This window comes from Staurois parvus, unplaced genomic scaffold (genome assembly GCF_062004578.1).
Source record: "Staurois parvus isolate SC_StPar_1 unplaced genomic scaffold, SC_StPar_1.0 ptg000235l, whole genome shotgun sequence".
In the NCBI taxonomy this organism is placed as follows: domain Eukaryota; kingdom Metazoa; phylum Chordata; class Amphibia; order Anura; family Ranidae; genus Staurois; species Staurois parvus.
This window is the reverse complement of record NW_028318031.1, coordinates 6019368-6039551: the sequence shown is the minus strand read 5'-3', so window position 1 is coordinate 6039551 and position 20184 is coordinate 6019368. Positions and strand designations below refer to the sequence as shown.

Genomic DNA, 20184 nt, shown 5'->3' with positions numbered 1-20184 from the left:
TTGCTGCTATGTAATGGTATTTTAGCTGCTGCTCTCTTGATCCGATGCATGGATCTGGCAGAAATCTTCCTCAATGTGCCTTTATCTGCACGAACCCGTCTGTGCTCTGAATCAGCCACAAATCTCTTACTAGTGCGATGATCACGCTTACGTTTTCGTGAAATATCTAATGTTTTCATACCTCGTCCAAGGCATTGAACTATTTCACTCTTTTCGGCAGCAGAGAGATCCTTTTTCTTCCCCATATTGCTTGAAAATGGTGCTCTGCTTAATAATGTGGAACACCATCCTTTAGTAGTTTTTCCTTAAATTGGGCTCACCTGCCAATCTAATTATCACAGGTGTCCAAGATTGTTTTCAGTGATCAAAAGAGCCCTGAGACACAATGCCATCCATGAGTTAAACTGAAAAACAAAATATTTAATCTTTGTGACACTTAAATAGAATTTGCATAATAATTTGGAACACGGTGTAGTTGTTTTTTATTCCTTGAAAGTGCACTGAAAGATTAGTTTTTTCTATCATTGCATGTGGTGATGGCATTACCAAGCCTCCGCTGCCACTTATATTAAGATTGAGGTTATCAAGTGAAACTCCAGACAAAACTTTCTTTTGTTCTGGATAGACAGCACATGTGATGGAGACTCTCTATCAGGTGTTTAGTCCTGTCTATGTCCCCATTTTAAAAAATTATCTTTACTTCCCGTAGAAGTGACCTCACTTCCCAGTTCTGTCAACCTGCCATGGCTATTGCAAGACATTCCCACCATATTGGTTGATTTTTTTTTGCCTATACTTATTTTATATTTTGAAGAATGCAGAAGTGAGAAGTATTTAACTCACTGAAGAGTATGCAGAAAGACTAGTGGAAATTTTGACTGGTAAACTTCACAAGAGGGTGCTCCGGTTTGCAAACTGCAACACGTTTTGCAAGGATGTAGCCTTAAATGGTTCCTTTTTTTCCAGTCACCATAGGAAACATGCTGCCAACACTGTCAGCCCCTCTACAATGTTTTTTAACTATCTCTTTGTTTTGAACTTTGCCAACCTTGATTACATAGATATACACACAAAGGACAGATATAAATAAAAATGATCCCATAATTAATTAGGAATAATTTTTAATAAATATACACACATTTTTACAAATATGGGACTATACATAAACTACACCAGAAACTACAACGTACTTACATAGAACCAGTTAGTTCTTTCTCCATCATTATTTAAAAGACAGTTTACTTTTATTTAATGTGTGAGAAAGTTTAGAAATAACTCAAACAAAAAAATACAAATATTTTTTCTGTTAAAAAATATAACATTTGTATCTCAGTTTTTAGGCTGCAAGGACTGCTTGCATGTAAACTAGTTAATTTCCCAACCAAGTCAGAATTATTTTGTGTATACCTGTCCTGGTATATATTTAGCTGTTTGTTTGGACTTCAGGTTAAAATGTACACATAGAGATGAAAAGAAAAATCACAGAACTCCTTGTTATTTTCCCAAAATGTACTCATGCACCTTATCAAGTAATTAGATAACATCTATATAGTTCTCTCCTACCAGAAATATAATAAAGATTTCATACTGGAACAAGCAATATTCATGTGAACTGAATGACTGTCACTGAGCTACAGTGAATTACAATTTGCAGTGTTATCACTGAAATGCCTACCAATATATTCACATATAAAATCAGGAAAACTTGAAAGGGTAATACAACACAAAGCCAATATTTGAGTATATGGGTGGGTGCTGGTGGTCTCAATTGTCCAATGGCCTTTGGAAATTCTTATATGTTCTAAATCCCCATATCCTTCTCAAGTTACCCAGTCATTAATTCTCATTTTCTGTAACAAGAGGTTACAAACATATTTCTGCATAGTATAGAATAATGGAAAAATAAAAGAAAATGTGATTCCCCCCCAAAAAAAGTCAGGGCATGTGCTTGGAGTTGGAAACTCAAGTGCAGAGATCTCCAACACTAATATAAGACAAAAATAATTTCATTTCTGAGCATCTATTCAAATATCCAAAACTAAAATATAATTTGGGTGGCTTTATTCTCATTGTTATCCCCACATATCAATATTTTGGACAAGCACATCCATTTTTATTAACCACTTGCACCCCCTACCTGGAAATGCATATCATGTATATATAAGTGATTTTGCACAGCTGTGCCACCCTGTAGCAGTACTTCTACTATAGGGCAGAGGGGAAGCGGTTAAAAAACTACCTACTTCATAAAAAGTTGAAACGTGTTGCACCACGATTGCTTATCAGTCGCTGACACAGTTTGGCTATAATCTACTGTTCTTATCACAGTCATACCAATACATTTTGTAGTCCAGTAAAAATTATTGGCTGGTCTTAAAATAATTTTACATGGCATACATCTGTTTCCAGATTAGCTCATATCACATATTGACAAAGGAACTCACAGTATATTTAGCTGTCAGTCTAGAAAAGTAATGTCAGACAGCATTCTTCCCATATCCAGCATGCCCTATGGGAACATGATTGTAGCATATTCCACTTGCTCCTGAATGGATATTTCTGCTGATTTTCTGTAGGGTTGAATATTCCCAAAATCTAACACTCCGTAGTCTACAGTGGAAATCTCAGAATTCTGGGGTGGTTTTTCCTGCAAAGATATAAGGAAATTAATGACTTCATTTAACACAATAGCATATACCATAAAATGGAAATATATAGGCTAATATGCAATAAAATACTGTACAATAAGTACTGCATGTAATGTGTGCTAAACTATTAGGGCTTGCACATGAATAATAAACCTAAAATAACACTAAGTAATTGGAAGGTTTACCAATATTGTATGTTTTTTTTGTGTATGTTTTATACAGCAAAAGATGTTAAACATTAACAGCATCATGAACCAAATAGTTATAACAATATAAAAAACTATTAGGCCCCACATAAAGTCTCGGTTCACACTGAGGTGGTGTGGGATTTGCAACGATTCCCGTGTGTTTCCTGCACCGCATCACAATTGCACTGTCACTGTGTTCATGCAATCTGCTGTGGGGGTCAGTTTTAACGACAACCCAAAAACAGGTTTCAAAAAGCAGTTCAATTGCCTGAATCAGATCCCATAGGTGTGAACACTCATGCGATCCAATTCCAGTACGGCAAAAAAAGGCGCCTGCACCTTTGTCATACGGATGTGGTGTGAGGCACACAAAATGAATGGGCTCAAATCATACTGCACAGAATCGCATGTGATTTGAACAGGAATGCGGTGCGATTCCTGTGCAAATCACATGCGCTTCCCTGCACCATGTCAGTGTGAACCTAGACTAAAATAGATTAAAAGGAAAACGGCTAACCTCAAAATAATTAACAATAGATAGTAATGTTTTGTTTGAATATATTGTATTTATGTTAAAAAAGGAATACATCTTAAATATACAAATTATACTCTAAGATAAACCTTATATATTGAGTTCCTTTTGTAAAGGACAGAATGGATACTTTAATTTCTGTTTCATTTTATAATTCTATATAATTATAAAATATTGTTAAATGGACAAAAATCACTAGTTTCTTTTTTTGTTTGGTGCTTTTAGAGTCACGGCTTTTTATATGCCTTATTTTATTCAAATTCACCACATTTTTACACTTGAATTTGGAACTTGAGAAAAAACACTGTAAAGATTAATAAAGCTCAATAGCAGAAGGGTAGGTAATACAAGACTTGGAATCTAAGACTCTTCCTCTCTGTTTGTTTAATTGGTGTTTTTCTTTTGCCAGTTTAAAAAAAAAAAGTCATCACTTTGGTTCTCATATTTCATACGCCAATACATTGTTTTTTTGTGTATTTATGAGCTTTTGGATAGATGCTTTCCATGTTTCTGGGAAATTCAGTCGCAATGAGAAAAGTTATAAAAAAAATGTTATTCAAGGTGAAAGCTAAGAAAGATCTTGTGATCTTGTGAATATCATAATCTACATTATAGCGGAGATTAACTAAAACTGGTGCACTCAGAAACTGGTGCAGCTGTGCAGGGAGCCAATCAGCTTCTTACTTCATCTTGTTCAATTAAGCTTGGACAATAAAACTTGGAAGCTAATTGGTTTCTATGCAGAGCTGCACCAGATTCTGCATGTTTCAGTATTAGTAAGTCTCCCCAATATTTCACAATTTTTATGATACCTCCTCATTTTAAAACAACTGCATTCAAGGTTCCCATGACTTTGCCTTTGTAATAAATATATACTGCCTAAATTTAAGGTATATAGAAAACCAAAACTTTGTGTTTGAATAGGTGTGTGGGGAGTACTCTTGAACTGTTCACGAAGTAAGCAGAGCTATACGCGCCGTTTACGTATCTGAACACTGTACGCTATATGCAGAGGTCAGGAATATACAGTGAAGGAAATAAGTATTTGATCCCCTGCTGATTTTGAATGTTTGCCCACTCACAAAGAAATGATCAGTCTAAAAATTGAATGGTAGTTGTATTGTAACACTGAGAGACAGAATAGCAACAAAAAATTCAAAAGAAATGCATGTCTAACAAATCGTGCCCTGATTTGCATGTTGATGAGGGAAATAAGTATTTGATCCCCTATCATTCAGCAGGATTTCTGGCTACCAGGTGTTTTTCATACTTGTAACAAGTTGAGATTAGATGTAGTCTCTTAAAGGGAGCTGCTAATCTCATAAACACAAAACAACTGTCAGTCTCCCTAGGTCTGGTGCACCATGCAAGATCTCACCTCGTGGAGTGTCAATGATCATGAGAACAGTGAATAATCATCCCAGAACTACACGTGAGGATCCCGATAATGATCTCCAGGCAGCTGGGACCATAGTCACCAAGAAAACAATTGGTAACACATTAAGCCGACAAGGATTGAAATCCGGCAGTGCCTGCAAGGTCCCTCTGCTCAAGAAAGTATATGCCCAGGCCTGTCTGAAGTTTGCCACTGAACATCTGAATGATGCAGAGGAGGACTGGTTGAAAGTGTTGTGGTCAGATGAGACCAAAATCGAGCGCTTTGGCATCAACTAAACTTGCCGTGTTTGGAGGAGGAGGAGGAGGAATGCTGCCTATTAATCAAAGAGCACCATCCCAACTGTCAAACATGGTGATGGATACATTCTGCTTTGGGGGTGTTTTTCTGTTAAGGGGACAGGGCAACTGCACCTCATCAAAGGGGCGATGAACTGGACAATGTACCATCAAATCTTGGGTGAGAACCTTCTTCCCTCTGCCAGGGCATTGAAAATGGGTTGTGGATGGGTGTTCCAGCATGACAATGACCCAAAACACACGGCCAAGGCAACAAAGGAGTCGCTCAAGAAGAAGCAAATTAAGGTCCTGGAGTGGCCTAGCCAGTCTCCAGACCTTAATCCGATTGAAAATCTGTGGAGGGAGCTGCAAATTCAAGTTGCCAAACATCAGCCACCAAACCTTAATGACTTGGAGAGGATCTGCCAAGAGGAGTGGGCCAAAATCCCTCCTGAGATGTGTGCAAACCTGGTGGCCAACTACAGGAAACATCGGACCTCTGTGATTGCCAACAAGGGATTTGCCACCAAGTACTAAGTCATGTTTTGTGAAGGGGATCAAATACTTCTTTCCCTCATGAACATGCAAATCAGTGCATAATTTGTTAGACATGCATTTCATTTGAATTTTTTGTTGCTATTCTCTCAGTGTTACAATACAACTACCATTCGTTTTTTAGACTGTTCATTTCTTTGTGAGTGGGCAAACATTCAAAATCAGCAGGGGATCAAATACTTATTTCCTTCACTGTACAATGTAGGTTGCAATATACATAGTGCGTCACCTTACTTCATGTATTGTGCTGTATGTAACATACCCCTGACTGCTGTACTCTGTACACTGTGCTGTATGGTACATACACTGGGCTGTACACTTCATACTCCTAACCCCTGCATGCTGGTCTGTGTGTTGTTCCTAACTCCTGCATTCTATGCAATATTTTAACCTGACTCTTTCGCTCCGTGCATCACATACTCCTGATCCACTACACGCCTTTTATTCTGAGCGCCGAGTGGAGCTGAGGACTGAAGGAAGGTAGCACCAGTTCATCTGTTTGCAGTTTGGGCTTTACATAGTCCTGACTTCTGCACTCTATATTTCTCCTGACCATTGTGCTCTGTGTGTTACATACTCTTGACCCTTGCTTTACTTAACTTAAATGCAGTTGACCCCTGTGTTGTATATGTTACGTGCCCCTGACCCCTGCACTCTGTGCCACCTTACATACAGTTGCAAGAAAAAGTATGTGAACCCATTGGGATTACGTGGAGTTTTGCATGAATTGGGCCTAAAATGTGCTCTGAACCTCATCCAAGTCACAACAATAGAAGAACACAGTCTGCTGAACATAATACTACACAAACATTAGATGTTGCCATGGTTTAATTTCACATAACATGTAAACATTCACAGTGCAGGGAGGAAAAAGTATGTGAACCTTTGGACTTAATAACTGGTTGAGCCTCCTTTGGCAGCAGTAACCTCAACCAAACGTTTCCTGTAGTTGCTGATCAGACCTGCACAACGATCTGGAGTAATTTTGGACCACTCCTCTTCACAAAACTGTTTCAGTGTAGCAATATTCTTGGGATGTCTGGTGTGAATCGCTCTCTTAAGGTCATGCCACAGCATTTCAATTGGGTTGAAGTCAGGACTCTGACTGGGCCACTCCAGAAGGCGTATTCTGTGCTGTTGCAGCCATTGTTTTGTTGTATTACTTGTCATTGTCCTGTTGCATCACCCATCCTCTGCGGAGCTTCAGTTGGTGGACAGATGGTCGTACGTTTTCCTGAAAAATGTCTTGATAAACTCTGGAATTCATTTTCCCATCAATGACAACAGTCCATCCAGGCCCTGAGGCACCAAAGCAGCCCCAAACCATGATGCTCCCTCCGCCATGTTTTACAGTGGGGATGAGGTTTTGATGTTGGTGTGCTGTGCCTTTTTTTCTCCACACAGTGTTGTGTGTTCTTCCCAAACAACTCAATCTTGGTTTCATCCGTCCACAGTATATTTTGCCAGTAGTGCTGTGGAACATCCAGGTGCTCTTTTGCAAACTTCAAACGTGCTGCAATATTCTTTTTGGACAGCAATGGCTTCCTCTGTGGCGTCCTCCCATGTACTCCATTCTTGTTTAATGTTTTCCTTATTGTAGATGTGTCAACAAAAATGTTAACATGTGCCAGAGATTTCTGTAGGTCTTTAGCTGACACTCTGGGATTCTTCTTTACCTCATGCAGCATTCTGCACTGTGCTCTTGCAGTCATTTTTACAGGACGACAATGCCTAGGGAGAGTAGCAACAGTGCTAAACTTTCTCCATTTGTAGACAGTCTGTCTTACCATGGCCACATGAACATCAAGGCTTTTGGAGATACTTTTGTAACTCTTTCCAGCTTCATGCAAGTCAACAATTCTTGATCGTAGGTCTTCTGAGAGATCTTTTCTGGGAGGCATGGTTCACATCAGACAGTGCTTCTTGAAACCAGTAAACCCAAAACAGGGGTGTGTTTTTTAAGGGCAGGACAGCTGTCAGCAACACATCCAATATCATCACACTGATTGGAGTCAAGGTTGGCTCACTCCTGGCTCCAATTAGCTCTTGGAGAAGTCATTAAGCTAGGGCCTCACATACTTTTTCCTCCCTGCACTGTGAATGTTTACATGTTATGTGCAATTAAACCATGGCAACATCTAATGTCTGTGTAGTATTATGTTCAGCAGACTGTGTTCTATTATGTTCAGCAGACTGTGTTCTTCTATTGTTGTGACTTAGATGACGTTCAGAGCACATTTTATGCCCAATTCATGCAAAAGTCCACGTAATCCCAAGGGGTTCACATACTTTTTCTTGCAACTGTACTCCTGACCTTTGCACTGTGTGCCTTATGTACTCTTGATCTCTTTGCACTGTGTGCTACACACTCCTGACCCCTGAGCTCAATGCTTAAGTACTTCTTGCCCTGTGTTCCATGCATTGCATAGTCCTCACCCTTGCACTTTGTGTGTTACATACTCCTGAGCCCTCTATTCTATGCATTACATATTCCTGACTTCTGCACTCTGTTTTATACACTCCTGTCCCCTGCACTATATACACTATGTTGAACATAGCATACTCCTGACCCTTGCACTCTATAAATTTCATTCTCCTGACCTCCACACTCATTATGCATTCTCTTGACCAAAGTTTTTATTGTTTCAACAGTTTTTTGGTTGCTAAATAGTCCCCGAATATTTTAATGATGGTCCTGTTTAAGGTAGGCTCAGACAAAATGTTAGTTCTCTGTCTATTTTCTCTGTGTAAAAATCATATAGGTTTTATATGTGTCTGTGAGACTCTTGCTTGTTGCACACTAATTAAAGCATATATTGTGGCTATGTATATAGTATACATGTGCGCTATACAGTATATACAAGTAGGCTCAGCTCTATTTACCATACCTCTGTAAGGGCTAGTTCATACCAGAACGTGGTGCAGGAAAAGGCGCATTTCGTGCATGTTTCCACACTGCATTTGAACACACTGCCATTGCGATCTGCATGTCAGTGCTAATGTATTGTTAACAGCACCCCAAACGCAGAGTACAAAGACAGTGCACTCATGGGGACCAAATAGCATGGTATTCCAGTACCATGCAGTTTGGTGCTCTGCATTTTTACAAGTAGTGCAAACACTATTTTATGGCCGGTCCGGTGTGTTTTACAGTCTGTTCAAATTAATGGAATGTATAAATGCACCACATGGGAACAGGCAGGAATCACAGTGTGAACTGGCCCTTAGTCTCACCCAGTACAATCATTACTCTCTTCAGGCCACCCGGGGACTTTCACAATAATAACAACACCCACGGTAAGGAATAGTTAAATACTTATGTTTTTATTTCAGTATGTATTTATTTTTTTATTTTGACATCTGTATGTATTGGAGGAGCTTGTAGACACAACAATCTCACTAAAATGAGGAAATCACCTAAACAGATGTTACCAGGACATGTGTTCCTACTCGAATATTTCCTTTCTTTTTATGTTCTGTTGACAACTCAAATTTTTTAATTCACCTCAAGTGAGAGTAGTTACCAGGACAAATAAAAAGATTAGTGTATATATAAAAGAAAGCTACGCTAAAAGTATATTATGTGTAAAAAAGCTGCCAGCACCATATATAGGATACATTAAATCAAACAAACTGTAAAACTACTTTGTGCAGAGATAAATGTAAAAGTGAAAAAATACGTGCAATAACATAAATAGAAAAAATTCATGAATAGCATAAATAGAAATAAATAAAATGAAAGTCTAAATTTCCTATAAATGACTTCCACCAAGTGCATGAAAGTGACAGGTAGAGAATCGATCCTCTTCAGCGGTTCAATAAAGTCTGAATATAAACCCACCACATGTGTTTCGCCAACCACTCTGAGGCTTACCGAAAGTGCTGTGACCCTCGTGAGAGAAGATAACAGCGTTTGTATATCAATCCACCAATCGCCAACCAATCGCCAACAGATAGGTATCCTCCTAACGGATCATCTCCTATATATATATGGATAGGCCCAATAAGCCACATGTCCAAAAAAGAAATGCTCCAATAGTGTAAATCCAATACAAATTTAATGTTAAAATGGTTAAAAGCACTCACATGTAAGCTTTGTATACAGGCATCTCAGTAAAAAAACTACACATACCAGAATTCCTCCAAATGAGTGCATGCAGGAGCAGACGTAATGTTCTCTGGCTCCGCCCGTCATTTATAAAACATTTGGACTTTCATTTTATGCTATTCATGTATTTTTTCTATTTATGTTATTTCATGTATTTTTTCACTTTTACATTTTAGCACTGCGCAAGATAGTGTTACAAATAAAAAGATTGAATTTGCTTAGAGGAGACATGGAAACCAATTAAAAAAAACTGACAGGTGTTCTAACTCCTCTATGCAAAACAAAAAAAGAATATAGTTTTGCCTTGAGATACACTTTAACAAGTTGCAGAAAAGTACAATATGACTCTCAAAAAGTATTATTGATTATAATATTATAAATAATAATGCTAAACATTAGACAAGCTCTGCTTCAGTGCATGCTTTTTTGTAAATATACCGTCAGTAGGTGTTCAGACAAACAGGTTGTGAGCTCCTTTAGAGAGGTTACATCTAGTGACAATAAAAAGAGCTGAAAACCACATGTGACTTCTGAGCCACTAATGAGTACCAACTATCTATACTATGCTAGCAGAATGTATTGAGGGTTACTGCTGTTATCTGAAAATTATCTTTGTTCTGGCATCCTGCAAAGGTTACACAGCTTTGTACACAATTTATCCTCATTTCCGATAAAGCAGTAGGTTAACTGAAAATACATATAAAATTCTTACCAGATGTCTTAGTTGAGGCTGTGGCATCTTGTTTCCTAAATGTTAAATAAAAAAAGCCACATGAAATGAAAGTGGTTGATGTGATGAATAAAATGTATCTGTATTTAAAAAGGCAATATGGCAGGGGATATCTAAATTCCTCTTGTTCACTAGATGCCTTTTGTCCCATGATCAATAACTACATTCATTCATATTCCTGACATAACTTGTTAGCAGTAAAATATCTTCCAACTAACAATGTTCTGTGTGAGCAGTTCCTAAGTGGATTACACACCTACAAGATGCCCTGTTAACGCATTTAGGGTATCGGTCCTTCAGATACAATAGTTTGTTTGACAAGTGAAATATTTAAAAGCTTAAAATAGCTCTTTTATTACCTTCATCAATAAAATGCTGAGTTTCAGACCCCAATAGGTCCTTCATTAAGAAATGGGCAGCACAGTGGCTAAATGGTTAGCACTTTCGCCTGGCAGTACTAGGGTTGTTGGTTCAAATCCCAACCATGACCCCACCTGCCTGGAGTTTGCATGTTCTCCCTGTGTCTGTGTGGGTTTCCTCTGGGTACCCCAGTTTCCTCCCACACTCCAAAGACATGCTGGTAGGTTAATTGGCTCCTGTCTAAATTGGCTCTAGTATGTGTATGTATGAATGTAGGTTAGGGACCTTAAATTGTATGCCCCTTGAGGGTTAGGGACTGATGTTAATGTACAATATATATGTAAAGCGCTGCGTAACTTGACAGCGCTATAGAAGTACCTGAACTAAATAAATCTCCTAGATTGTAAGCTCTAATGAGCAGGGCTCTCTGTTTCCTCTTGTACCAAATTGCATTGTAACTGTAATGTCTACCTTCATTTTGTAAAGTGCTGTGCAAACTGTTGGCGCTATATAAATCCTGCATAATTATAATAATAATATCCTAATTTGCTCTTAAACAGAACTTACAATACAAACTACGCAGTCACAGTAAGATGGAGCATGGTATCCAACTACTGAAGAATTTAATAGTGCATCTAATGGGGAACCATACATCTTGATAGACCCTATTGCGGCAATAAGTATCAGAGGATTGTCATATAAACATGTGTTACATTAACTTGACTATTGGATACATTTTACTGTATATCTTTTCCAATCTTCTCTAGGTTCAAAATGGTTACTCCCAGTCCACATCACAAACCATACAGAAAAAAACTATGACTGAACACTCTGTAAAGAAGCACTTTCCACATCATTTATTAAAGTGGAACTAAATGTGATATTAGCACCGCAAACCAAAAACAATATTTTATTCATGTCTTTCTATTCAAAGTAACTCAACAATCTGTCCATTCATGGATGTGTTATAAAGAAATTATATTTCTAAGCACCCTCCCCCATGGCCATATTCAGTAAGATGATTCAGCTATCATTAACTTCCTTGACTCTATCTGCCCTTACTGTGATTTATTTATTTCAGGTGCTTACCGTATTTTTCGCCGTATAAGACGCACTTTTTCTTCCCCAAAACTGGGGGGGAAATGTCAGTGCGTCTTACAAGGCGAATATGGAGCGGCCGGTCCGGTATTTCCACCGTGGCCGTGTCAGAATACTGGGCCAGCCGCTCAGCTCTGCAGCGGGACCTTACTTGTTCCTCTATCCAGCGGCGTGCTGTCTTCCCGGCTTCTGTAGTGTGGGCACTGGGCATGACAGCCGGGTGCCAAGTGCGCATGCGCAAGAAGCGGTGCTTTTTGTGAATGGTAAGGCGGTACCTGGGACACATGCCAGATCCCAGAAGCCGCCGGACCAATCACAAAGCGCAAGTGCTTCTCGCTCATGCGCACTGGGCACCTGGCTGTCATGCCGAGCGCCATTACAGAAGCCGGGAAGACAGCGCGCGGCTGGATCGAGGAACAGGTAAGATCAAAAAAAAACTCTGCGGAAGTAAGAGCGGGTACCTGTCAAATTCAGGTACCCGCTCCCCACCTCCCCAAAGGTCAGCAGTCATCTGTACTGTCCACAGTCTCTGGTCATCCCTGTGCTGTCCGCAGTCTCTGGTCATCCCTGTGCTGTCCGCAGTCTCTGGTCATCCCTGTGCTGTCCGCAGTCTCTGGTCATCTCCTGTACTGTGTCTGCAGTCCATTAGTTCAGAATTTTTTTTTTCCTGTTTTCTGCCTCTAAAACCTAGGTGCGTCTTATGGTCAGGTGCGTCTTATGCGGCGAAAAATACGGTATATAGCGTTGTCAATGTACACAGTACTTTTACATATATATTGTACATTCACATCAGTCCCTAACCCTCAAGGGGTGTACAATCTAAGGTCCCTAACTCACATGCATACATACACATACTAGGGCCAATTTAGACAGGAGCCAATTAACCTTCCAGCACGTCTTTGGAGGGTGGGAGGAAACCGGAGCACACAGAGGAAACACACACAGGCACAGGGAGAACATGCAAACTCCAGGCAGGTGGTGCCATGGTTGGGATTTGAACCAATGACCCTAGTACTGCCAAGCGGGAGTGCTAACCATTTAGCTACAGTGCTGCCCATGATGATGCGCTGTAACATCTTTCACATGCACAGTTTAATCCAGACTTCCTTTTTGTTTATGTTGCCATAGTAATAGCAGAAGATAGATTATGTTGCCCCTGTAGCAGCATTTAAATAAATGGCCTAGTATGCGTGACAGTGTATTTCTGGTGTCTCAATAAATGCTGTATTCCTTGTTGCTACTGCACATGTGCCAATTTACCACTGGGCTGATTCACTTTACTCATGAAGACTCCTGGGATCTATGACAATAATATCCCATATGTCTGCGGGCAGGACTGCCAATGTTATTCTGGCCTAGGCTGGGAATGTGGAAGTAACTACAGAAATTGGTAGAAAAGAAAATCAATTTCAGTTCTTATCTATCTACAAACCCATGCTATGTAACAATTATAAATAGGCAATGTTTATGGAGAGAGTTTAGTTCCACTTTAAGCTTTTAAATACATATATACAGTATATATGTATATATATATATATATATTCTAATATTGTCATATTATCCATTTATGCAGTGAACTAAATTAACAAACAAACCCTTGTATCCATGAATTGCAGTTGATTTAGGGCCCAATAAGGCCTCAAGCACACTTTATGTTTAGCCCTGGGGCAGGAGATCCCAGCATTTTTATATTGGCGGAAGGCATAGGTGCACTGCCCAGCCCTGTTCCATGCAGCTTGTAAAACTCTATGAGAGCATGAAAGCTGCTACAGGTGATGGGGCTGGAGGGTGCATCAAGCTTTAGGCCAGTATGTTCCGAAGGACGAATGCCTGGAATGCAGACTGCTTGCTGTGTGCATGAAGCCATAGGCTGTATGTGATAGCAGTTGCTAAATCTGCTAACCATGTTGCTAGAAAGCTGCTATATTATAAAATGCTGACATTTGAATTAAATCTCCAAACTTTTCCCTTCTACACAAAGTTATTTCTACATATGCCACATCTAACTTGACATACACAAAAGCCACTGTCCTTATTATGCTATGTCACATAAATAGTTCACAGACAGTATAAAATTTGTAACATTTCCAGTACTTACGTTGCTTATACCACACTAGAAAAGTGATAATTCCAATGAGGAGCAGCAGAAGAAGAACCAGAAGAATGGACGTAACAATGACAGTTTTTTTTTCAGTTTGAGACTCTGCTGAGCTTTGCTGCTTAGTTTGGTCAATCACTGTTGTAGTCAAATAATGATGATCTAAAAATACATATAGTGTGTATTTATTTTGTCATAATCACAAAATGTATGTCTTTCACAAATTGGATTATTCTCCTTCTAAACATTTACATATTTTCAGCCTCGCTATACATTGATCAGCTCATTTAAACACATAACTAATGTTACCCTTCCATGTTATTACATCTGGGGAAGTGGAGAGGATTTACTAACTAGAAGAACTAAACAAAAAAGCCAAAAGTAAAAACATTAAGTAGACACAACAGCGTACACACTACCTATAGACCACAGCATTTCACAAAATTAAAAAAAACAGCAAAATAGACATTCACAGATATTGGGTCTTCATCTTAAAGTGTTACTAAACCTACAACAGTAAAATCAGTCTGTATATGCAGTAAAGCATGCTTGTTATACTTACTGTGGAAACTAAGGGGTTAATCCTGTGTATTGTGTAAAAAGGCTGTTTGATCCTAACTTATCTGCCCCTCCTTTTGTACAAATATTTACGCTGATAAAACAGACTGAACCCGTAGCCCTTTTGCACATGCTCAGTTTAGTGTGCATTGCTAAAGAGGTTTTTTTTTCTTGGGAGATTGCATGTGATCAGCACAGGGCCAATCAGCACAGTCCAGACAGAGGTCAGGGGTTTTGCATCCTCCTAGAGAAGAAAGAAAACTCCTACAAGCTTTAACCAGTGCTCTGCTGAACACTGATAGAAGTCACAAGACTGCTCTAACTGCTGATGAGAAAATGTATTTAGCAGTTCATATTTACTAAAATAATTGCACTTCCATATTCTGTGTACTGTGGGAGACCAGATATAGTGAATGCAGGGTCCTAGGTTTAGTAACACTTTAAGCAAGGGTTCTTACTTTGCACTAGAACAATTAAGAAGGACTATTAAATAAAATAACAAAAGCATTGTGCTCTGCATTTTTATATATATGGTGTCCAGAGTCTGTCCAGGTTATAGATGGTTGATGGGTTGATTTACTATAACAGTAGAGATTACTTTTAATACCCTATCTTGTTCAAGGGAAAAAATACTGGGATTTGCCTGTTACCTTGCATGTTTGCCTGCAGTTTCAGGTGTTAGTTTACATCCTGATGCCAATCCATTGTGCACCAGCCACACCTGCACAGTAGCTTCCTAAAAGGGTTCTATGGGGCCATCTCTTGGGTGATGGACCAATTAAACTCTATGGAAGCTGCCTATTCAGATGTGAGTGATGCACATAAAATTTGCAGTCAAAGTAAATGACACCCCTAAGCCTTGAGCATGATTACAGTATGCATCTGGGGAGGGGAGCTAGGTTAGCACAGTGAGGGTGGGGGACAAAAAAGGATAAGTGCGCTTTTTTGAAAGAATGGTTAATCAGAAGGCTAAATAAACATCCTACACTCCTATTAATAAATCAACCCCCCACCCCAGTTTCTGTATGTGTAACATGGAAAGACATTTAAGGTGTTCAAAGATATGTTTTCAGTTTGCAGAAAATCAAAAAAACTGTAGTTAAACCTATAGGGTATTTTATCTAGCAGCTGACAGCCCAGCTGCTCTCTAAAATGATGAATATTTTAGTATTTAGAGAAGGAATTTATGATACTGCTAGATGTAAGAAACTGCTAGATGTAAGAAAATAGTAGAACACCACGGTGGATTTAACTACCAATTACTTTAATATACCTTACAACTAACCAGTGAGCTTATCCTTGAACTGTTTATGGAGCTTTAGGACAGGCTTGGGAAAAAATGCTTTAGGTTGTAACTATAGGAAGCGCAGGGTGAAAATGCAATATAAGATAATTGAGGACTCAAGTTTAAATTTTGCACCAAGACCATAACTTTTATTTATGCCTCTGTATTACTAATATCCTAAAGAAGGACCAATTAGCTATAACAAAAGTTTCCGCTTTTTAGGGTTTTTTTATTTATTAATTGTACTTGGCCTAGTCCTTTACAAAAGCGATCTCTTTACACTGATATTTTAATGACCTCTACTCAAAAAGGCTACTGTATACACTGGACATTGCTCACAGAATAATTACATAAAAATGTATGTTTTAAATAGACAAAGGAACAAACGCACGTGATGCAACTAACAAGGACATCAACTTCAAACAAAAAAAGGGCTAAATATACAAAGATGAAATCAGAATTATGGATTACCAAAGATTGATTATGAGACTGCTTCAGGGGAAAATTTTATGTTTTACGCAAAAATATTTTTTACCAAGCTCTTACATGCAACGTTATTATTTGAACAACAAAATTTACAGGATTCTAAAAAGTTATTTTAGCCACCACAATCACCCTATCTAGTGTTACCAACTTAACATTGAATAATTATTGTTGTGTTCTGCCATTGGAGAGATTACCCTCTCCATCGTGTCCCAGGGACAGGAAATTACAGGAAATCTCTTTGAGGGATCTGTGAAAGCTATGAAAACTTTTTAGAGCAAAGCACTGAAGGTTTTTATTGCTGTTGGCATGTGTTACTTAGTCAGATGGACAACGATGTTTCTATCTTGATGTCTTGTCTTTGCATTACAAGTTGGAAAGTGACGTGAAGTCTACTCAACAGGGTCATACATAGAAGTAGAAACTTCACAGGGGTTTTAAAACTTCTATATATTATACAAAACAAAGAGACAGTTTTGGTCTTTGTGGGTTTTAAAACTGCAGGATCAGCTCCATATCTTTTATACGGTGATACTGTATAAGCAATGATTACTATGGAAATTATTTATAGAAGTTTGAGATTAGCAAAGTGGAATTGTGCTTCATGGTAACTATTCAGGTGTTTTATTTTCCAATGGTATGTTTCAAAAATGCAACAATGCAGCAGTTTGCCTGGCTGTCATGAATCAGGCTCTCTTTATAACAAAGTAAAAGATCCATTCTGCATATTTCCAGGAATTTGGAAACATGAGTCAATGGTCCCTCTCGTGGACAACAGATCATGTTTAGGGGAAATAGTACATAGTAGAATTTTCCACCTATCCCAGTTTTATTGAATACAATATCTGGCAGAGCTGATACATAATTTACCAAATGCAAATAGTTATGCTAATAAAACATATAGGCATAAAAAACAGGTTAGCAGCTTTTGCTGTATACTTACTTTCTACAATCAGTTCAGATGTGTTGCTGCTAAAGATTTGACTTTTGTGTACCAGGTGTACATGCCTACACTTATACTGTCCACTGTCATTCACTGTTATATTTTTTATATACAGCATAGCCATTTTCTGCCCCCAGTCTGCAGTGACATTGAGTCTGTTATTCTCTGTTTCCTTTGCATCGGCAATTTTTGTTAATGGTGTGCTGTTTGTTGACCTATACCAGTTTATATCTTCAGGAGTAAAGTTCAGAGCTGTTAAGTTGCAGGTGAATACAGCCATTTCTCCCAGCCTTACATGGAGCTGAACTGGAGTATGAGAGAGCATTATAAGTTCTGGAAAAAAATACAAATGAATCATTATTTTTAAATCTTTAGAAAATCTCTCAGGTGTGAATGGGGCCTGAGAGGGTCTAAGTTATATATATACCACACAGAAAAGTAGGTTTGTTATTGTTCATTCTTGTTTTTCCTTGAATGTAAAATATATCTACTTTTTTAGTTAAGTAAAGAAGTGTTAGAACCTAAGCAAGGTATTTTCTGCCCCTTGCTGAGACATTTTACCCTCTGTGCTTGTCCTGGTATCCATTGTCAGAAGGACAGAAAATAAAGGGACATTTCTACATGCTGTAAAGGTTACCAAAACACAAGATGAGGGAAAATCTTCTAATGGGGATGTCTTGTCCAGTGATTACTGTGTAAGATGGAATTTCCCTTCACATTAGAGAGATTTCCTCTCACTTCCTGTTCCGCCTCCAGGTTAGGAAGTGAAAAGAATTCTCTTTAATAGAAGTCAACGAAAATGAAACCTGACAAAGATTCTAATAATTTTCTACACTATCCAAAACAAACAAAAATTGACTTTGGATACAATTTCACTTTAATCTGCCACTTTCTTTTTATTGAAGTAGAACTCTTTTTTTAAATCTCCCTCCTGTACAAAAAAAAAAAAAAAAAGTATTGCCAGTCTCTACTTGCCCTCTCTTCAAACCCTTCATAGCACGGTCCCCAACTTTCTTGGTTCTTTTCGGAAAGAAACACACTCTGGCTCACAATACTCTAGAACACTCACTTGTCATTACTTCATAAATGCTGTTCACTTTAATTATTTGTTTTAACTTCATTTATTTAAAAATGTGCAAAGAGCTAACAGTCAGGACTTTTATAAAGTCACAAAGACTAATGGACTAATGTCAAGACAGGCAAAACTTAAAGGGGTCATATTTGTACAATACTTTTTTCCATGAATATAACATTTTGTTAGACATAAAAGTATGTGATTTCCTTAGGCAGCATGTTAGAATTATAGATGACAGCTGGGCCATCTTGCCAGTAATCCAAGGCACACTCTTTCAGCATCTTAAACATATTCCTGCTTTGGTTAAAAGTGGTCCCAGCAGATCTAGCCTATCTATCTAAGCAGTGGTTCACTTTTTTCACAGGTAACATCTGATGGTTGTTGCTGAAGTCATTTGCAAATATAGTAGGGTTTTATTCTTCCATGCATTACAATACAATGTTTTTATCTCTCTGGGAATGTACTAGAACCTTGAATACAGACATGAAGAGGGGTTCCTTTGTCCAAGCCAAGTGACCTTCTAAGGTTCTAAGTAAGCAAATTATATTTCTGATCTTCATTATTACTGTGTGTATATTTTACAGGGACGCATGTAGTAGTTCTGATTATGCCATATGGTCATAAAATGCATAATATAATAAGAATTTTTTTTCTTACTTTGTGCCTTGGAAATGTCTTTGTATTACCATTTCTTCAATATTGAACCATTTGGGTTTTAAAAATGCTAGTTGTAATAATAAATGGGACCTCTTAATGTTATGCTCTTTTCTGTTAACAACATCCAATACTAACACTAGTTTTCAGAGCTCAGCTTATTTTAAATAAAAGCACACATGTTAAACTGTTGCTTAATTGTTATAAATTTTGTTTTTGGTGGGAGGTTTAAAAGGGAATTTGTCCTAATACAAAATTCATACTTGGAAGTGGCTATTTTGAATAAATATCTGCACAGTGCAGGAAAAAATTCTGGCCTTTTCATTTGTGTCATTTTCTAGTTTAAATTGTTTTTACACTTCTAAGTACTAATAATGGCAATCACAGCATAAATATAACTTCAATGTATTAATCAACAACTTCAATGTATTATTTACAGCATATTTATTATATGTGGTTTACTTACTAAAGGGGTAAAGAATGCTCACTTACCTAGTGAATAAAAAGAAGTTGCATTCATTTTGAATAGCCAACTATGACCAGGATAAAACAGGATATTTGCTTGCTTATACAGTAATTGTATGTTTGAAGTGGTCACAATTTTACCTTATTCATTAAGCTAAGTGAACATTTACTTTGCAAAGTGATAATTCTCTAATAATCTAGTAAATTAACTGCAATGGGTTGCAGATGGAGTGTTTGTCAACAAGAAGTTGGACGACCATAGACAAGCGCATGTTTCCCTATGAACCTATAAGTGCTTGGACCCATTGTAATGCTTGGTTGACCTGTAAGGGGTGCGCACACATAGTACTTAGGATCCTTTTTTGTGTTCCATTAAATACTAAGGAATAAACCAGATCAACAACAACTGTAATGTATGCCCAAGTGTTAACAAGAAGCTCTGACTGCATCACTAAAGATTTTTATTTACAATTAAAATCACTAAATTCCATTTAGCCCTTAACTGAACTATCAAGCAAAAGTATAATTTTTTAATCATAAAATTAGAAGTATTTTTTTAATTAAAGCAACATATATTCCCTTAAATTCAAATATGCATATCAGCCTTTTACTTTTTCTTATTTTAACTGATTCTATATTCATTTTGATTTCTAAAGCTTTTAATGCCAGATGACAGTTATTTTCCTGTTTGAGTTTTTCCACAGGAGTCACTAAATTCTATATTTATATT

At 37.9% G+C, this 20184-nt stretch overlaps 1 protein-coding gene across 1 annotated transcript in view; it reads right to left on the bottom strand.

Annotated features, from left to right (window-relative positions):
- Positions 1 to 1104: 1104 nt before the first annotated feature.
- PDCD1 (programmed cell death 1) overlaps positions 1105 to 20184 on the bottom strand; it is a 118672-nt gene continuing 99592 nt past the window's right edge. The window contains exons 4-7 of the mRNA XM_089680128.1: positions 17261 to 17593; positions 13992 to 14153; positions 10418 to 10452; positions 1105 to 2647 (exon numbers count right to left, since the gene is read on the bottom strand). Of these exons, the coding sequence (XP_089536254.1) occupies positions 2510 to 2647; positions 10418 to 10452; positions 13992 to 14153; positions 17261 to 17593 (668 nt within the window). The 3' untranslated portion in view covers positions 1105 to 2509. The remainder of the gene's footprint in view (positions 2648 to 10417; positions 10453 to 13991; positions 14154 to 17260; positions 17594 to 20184) is intronic.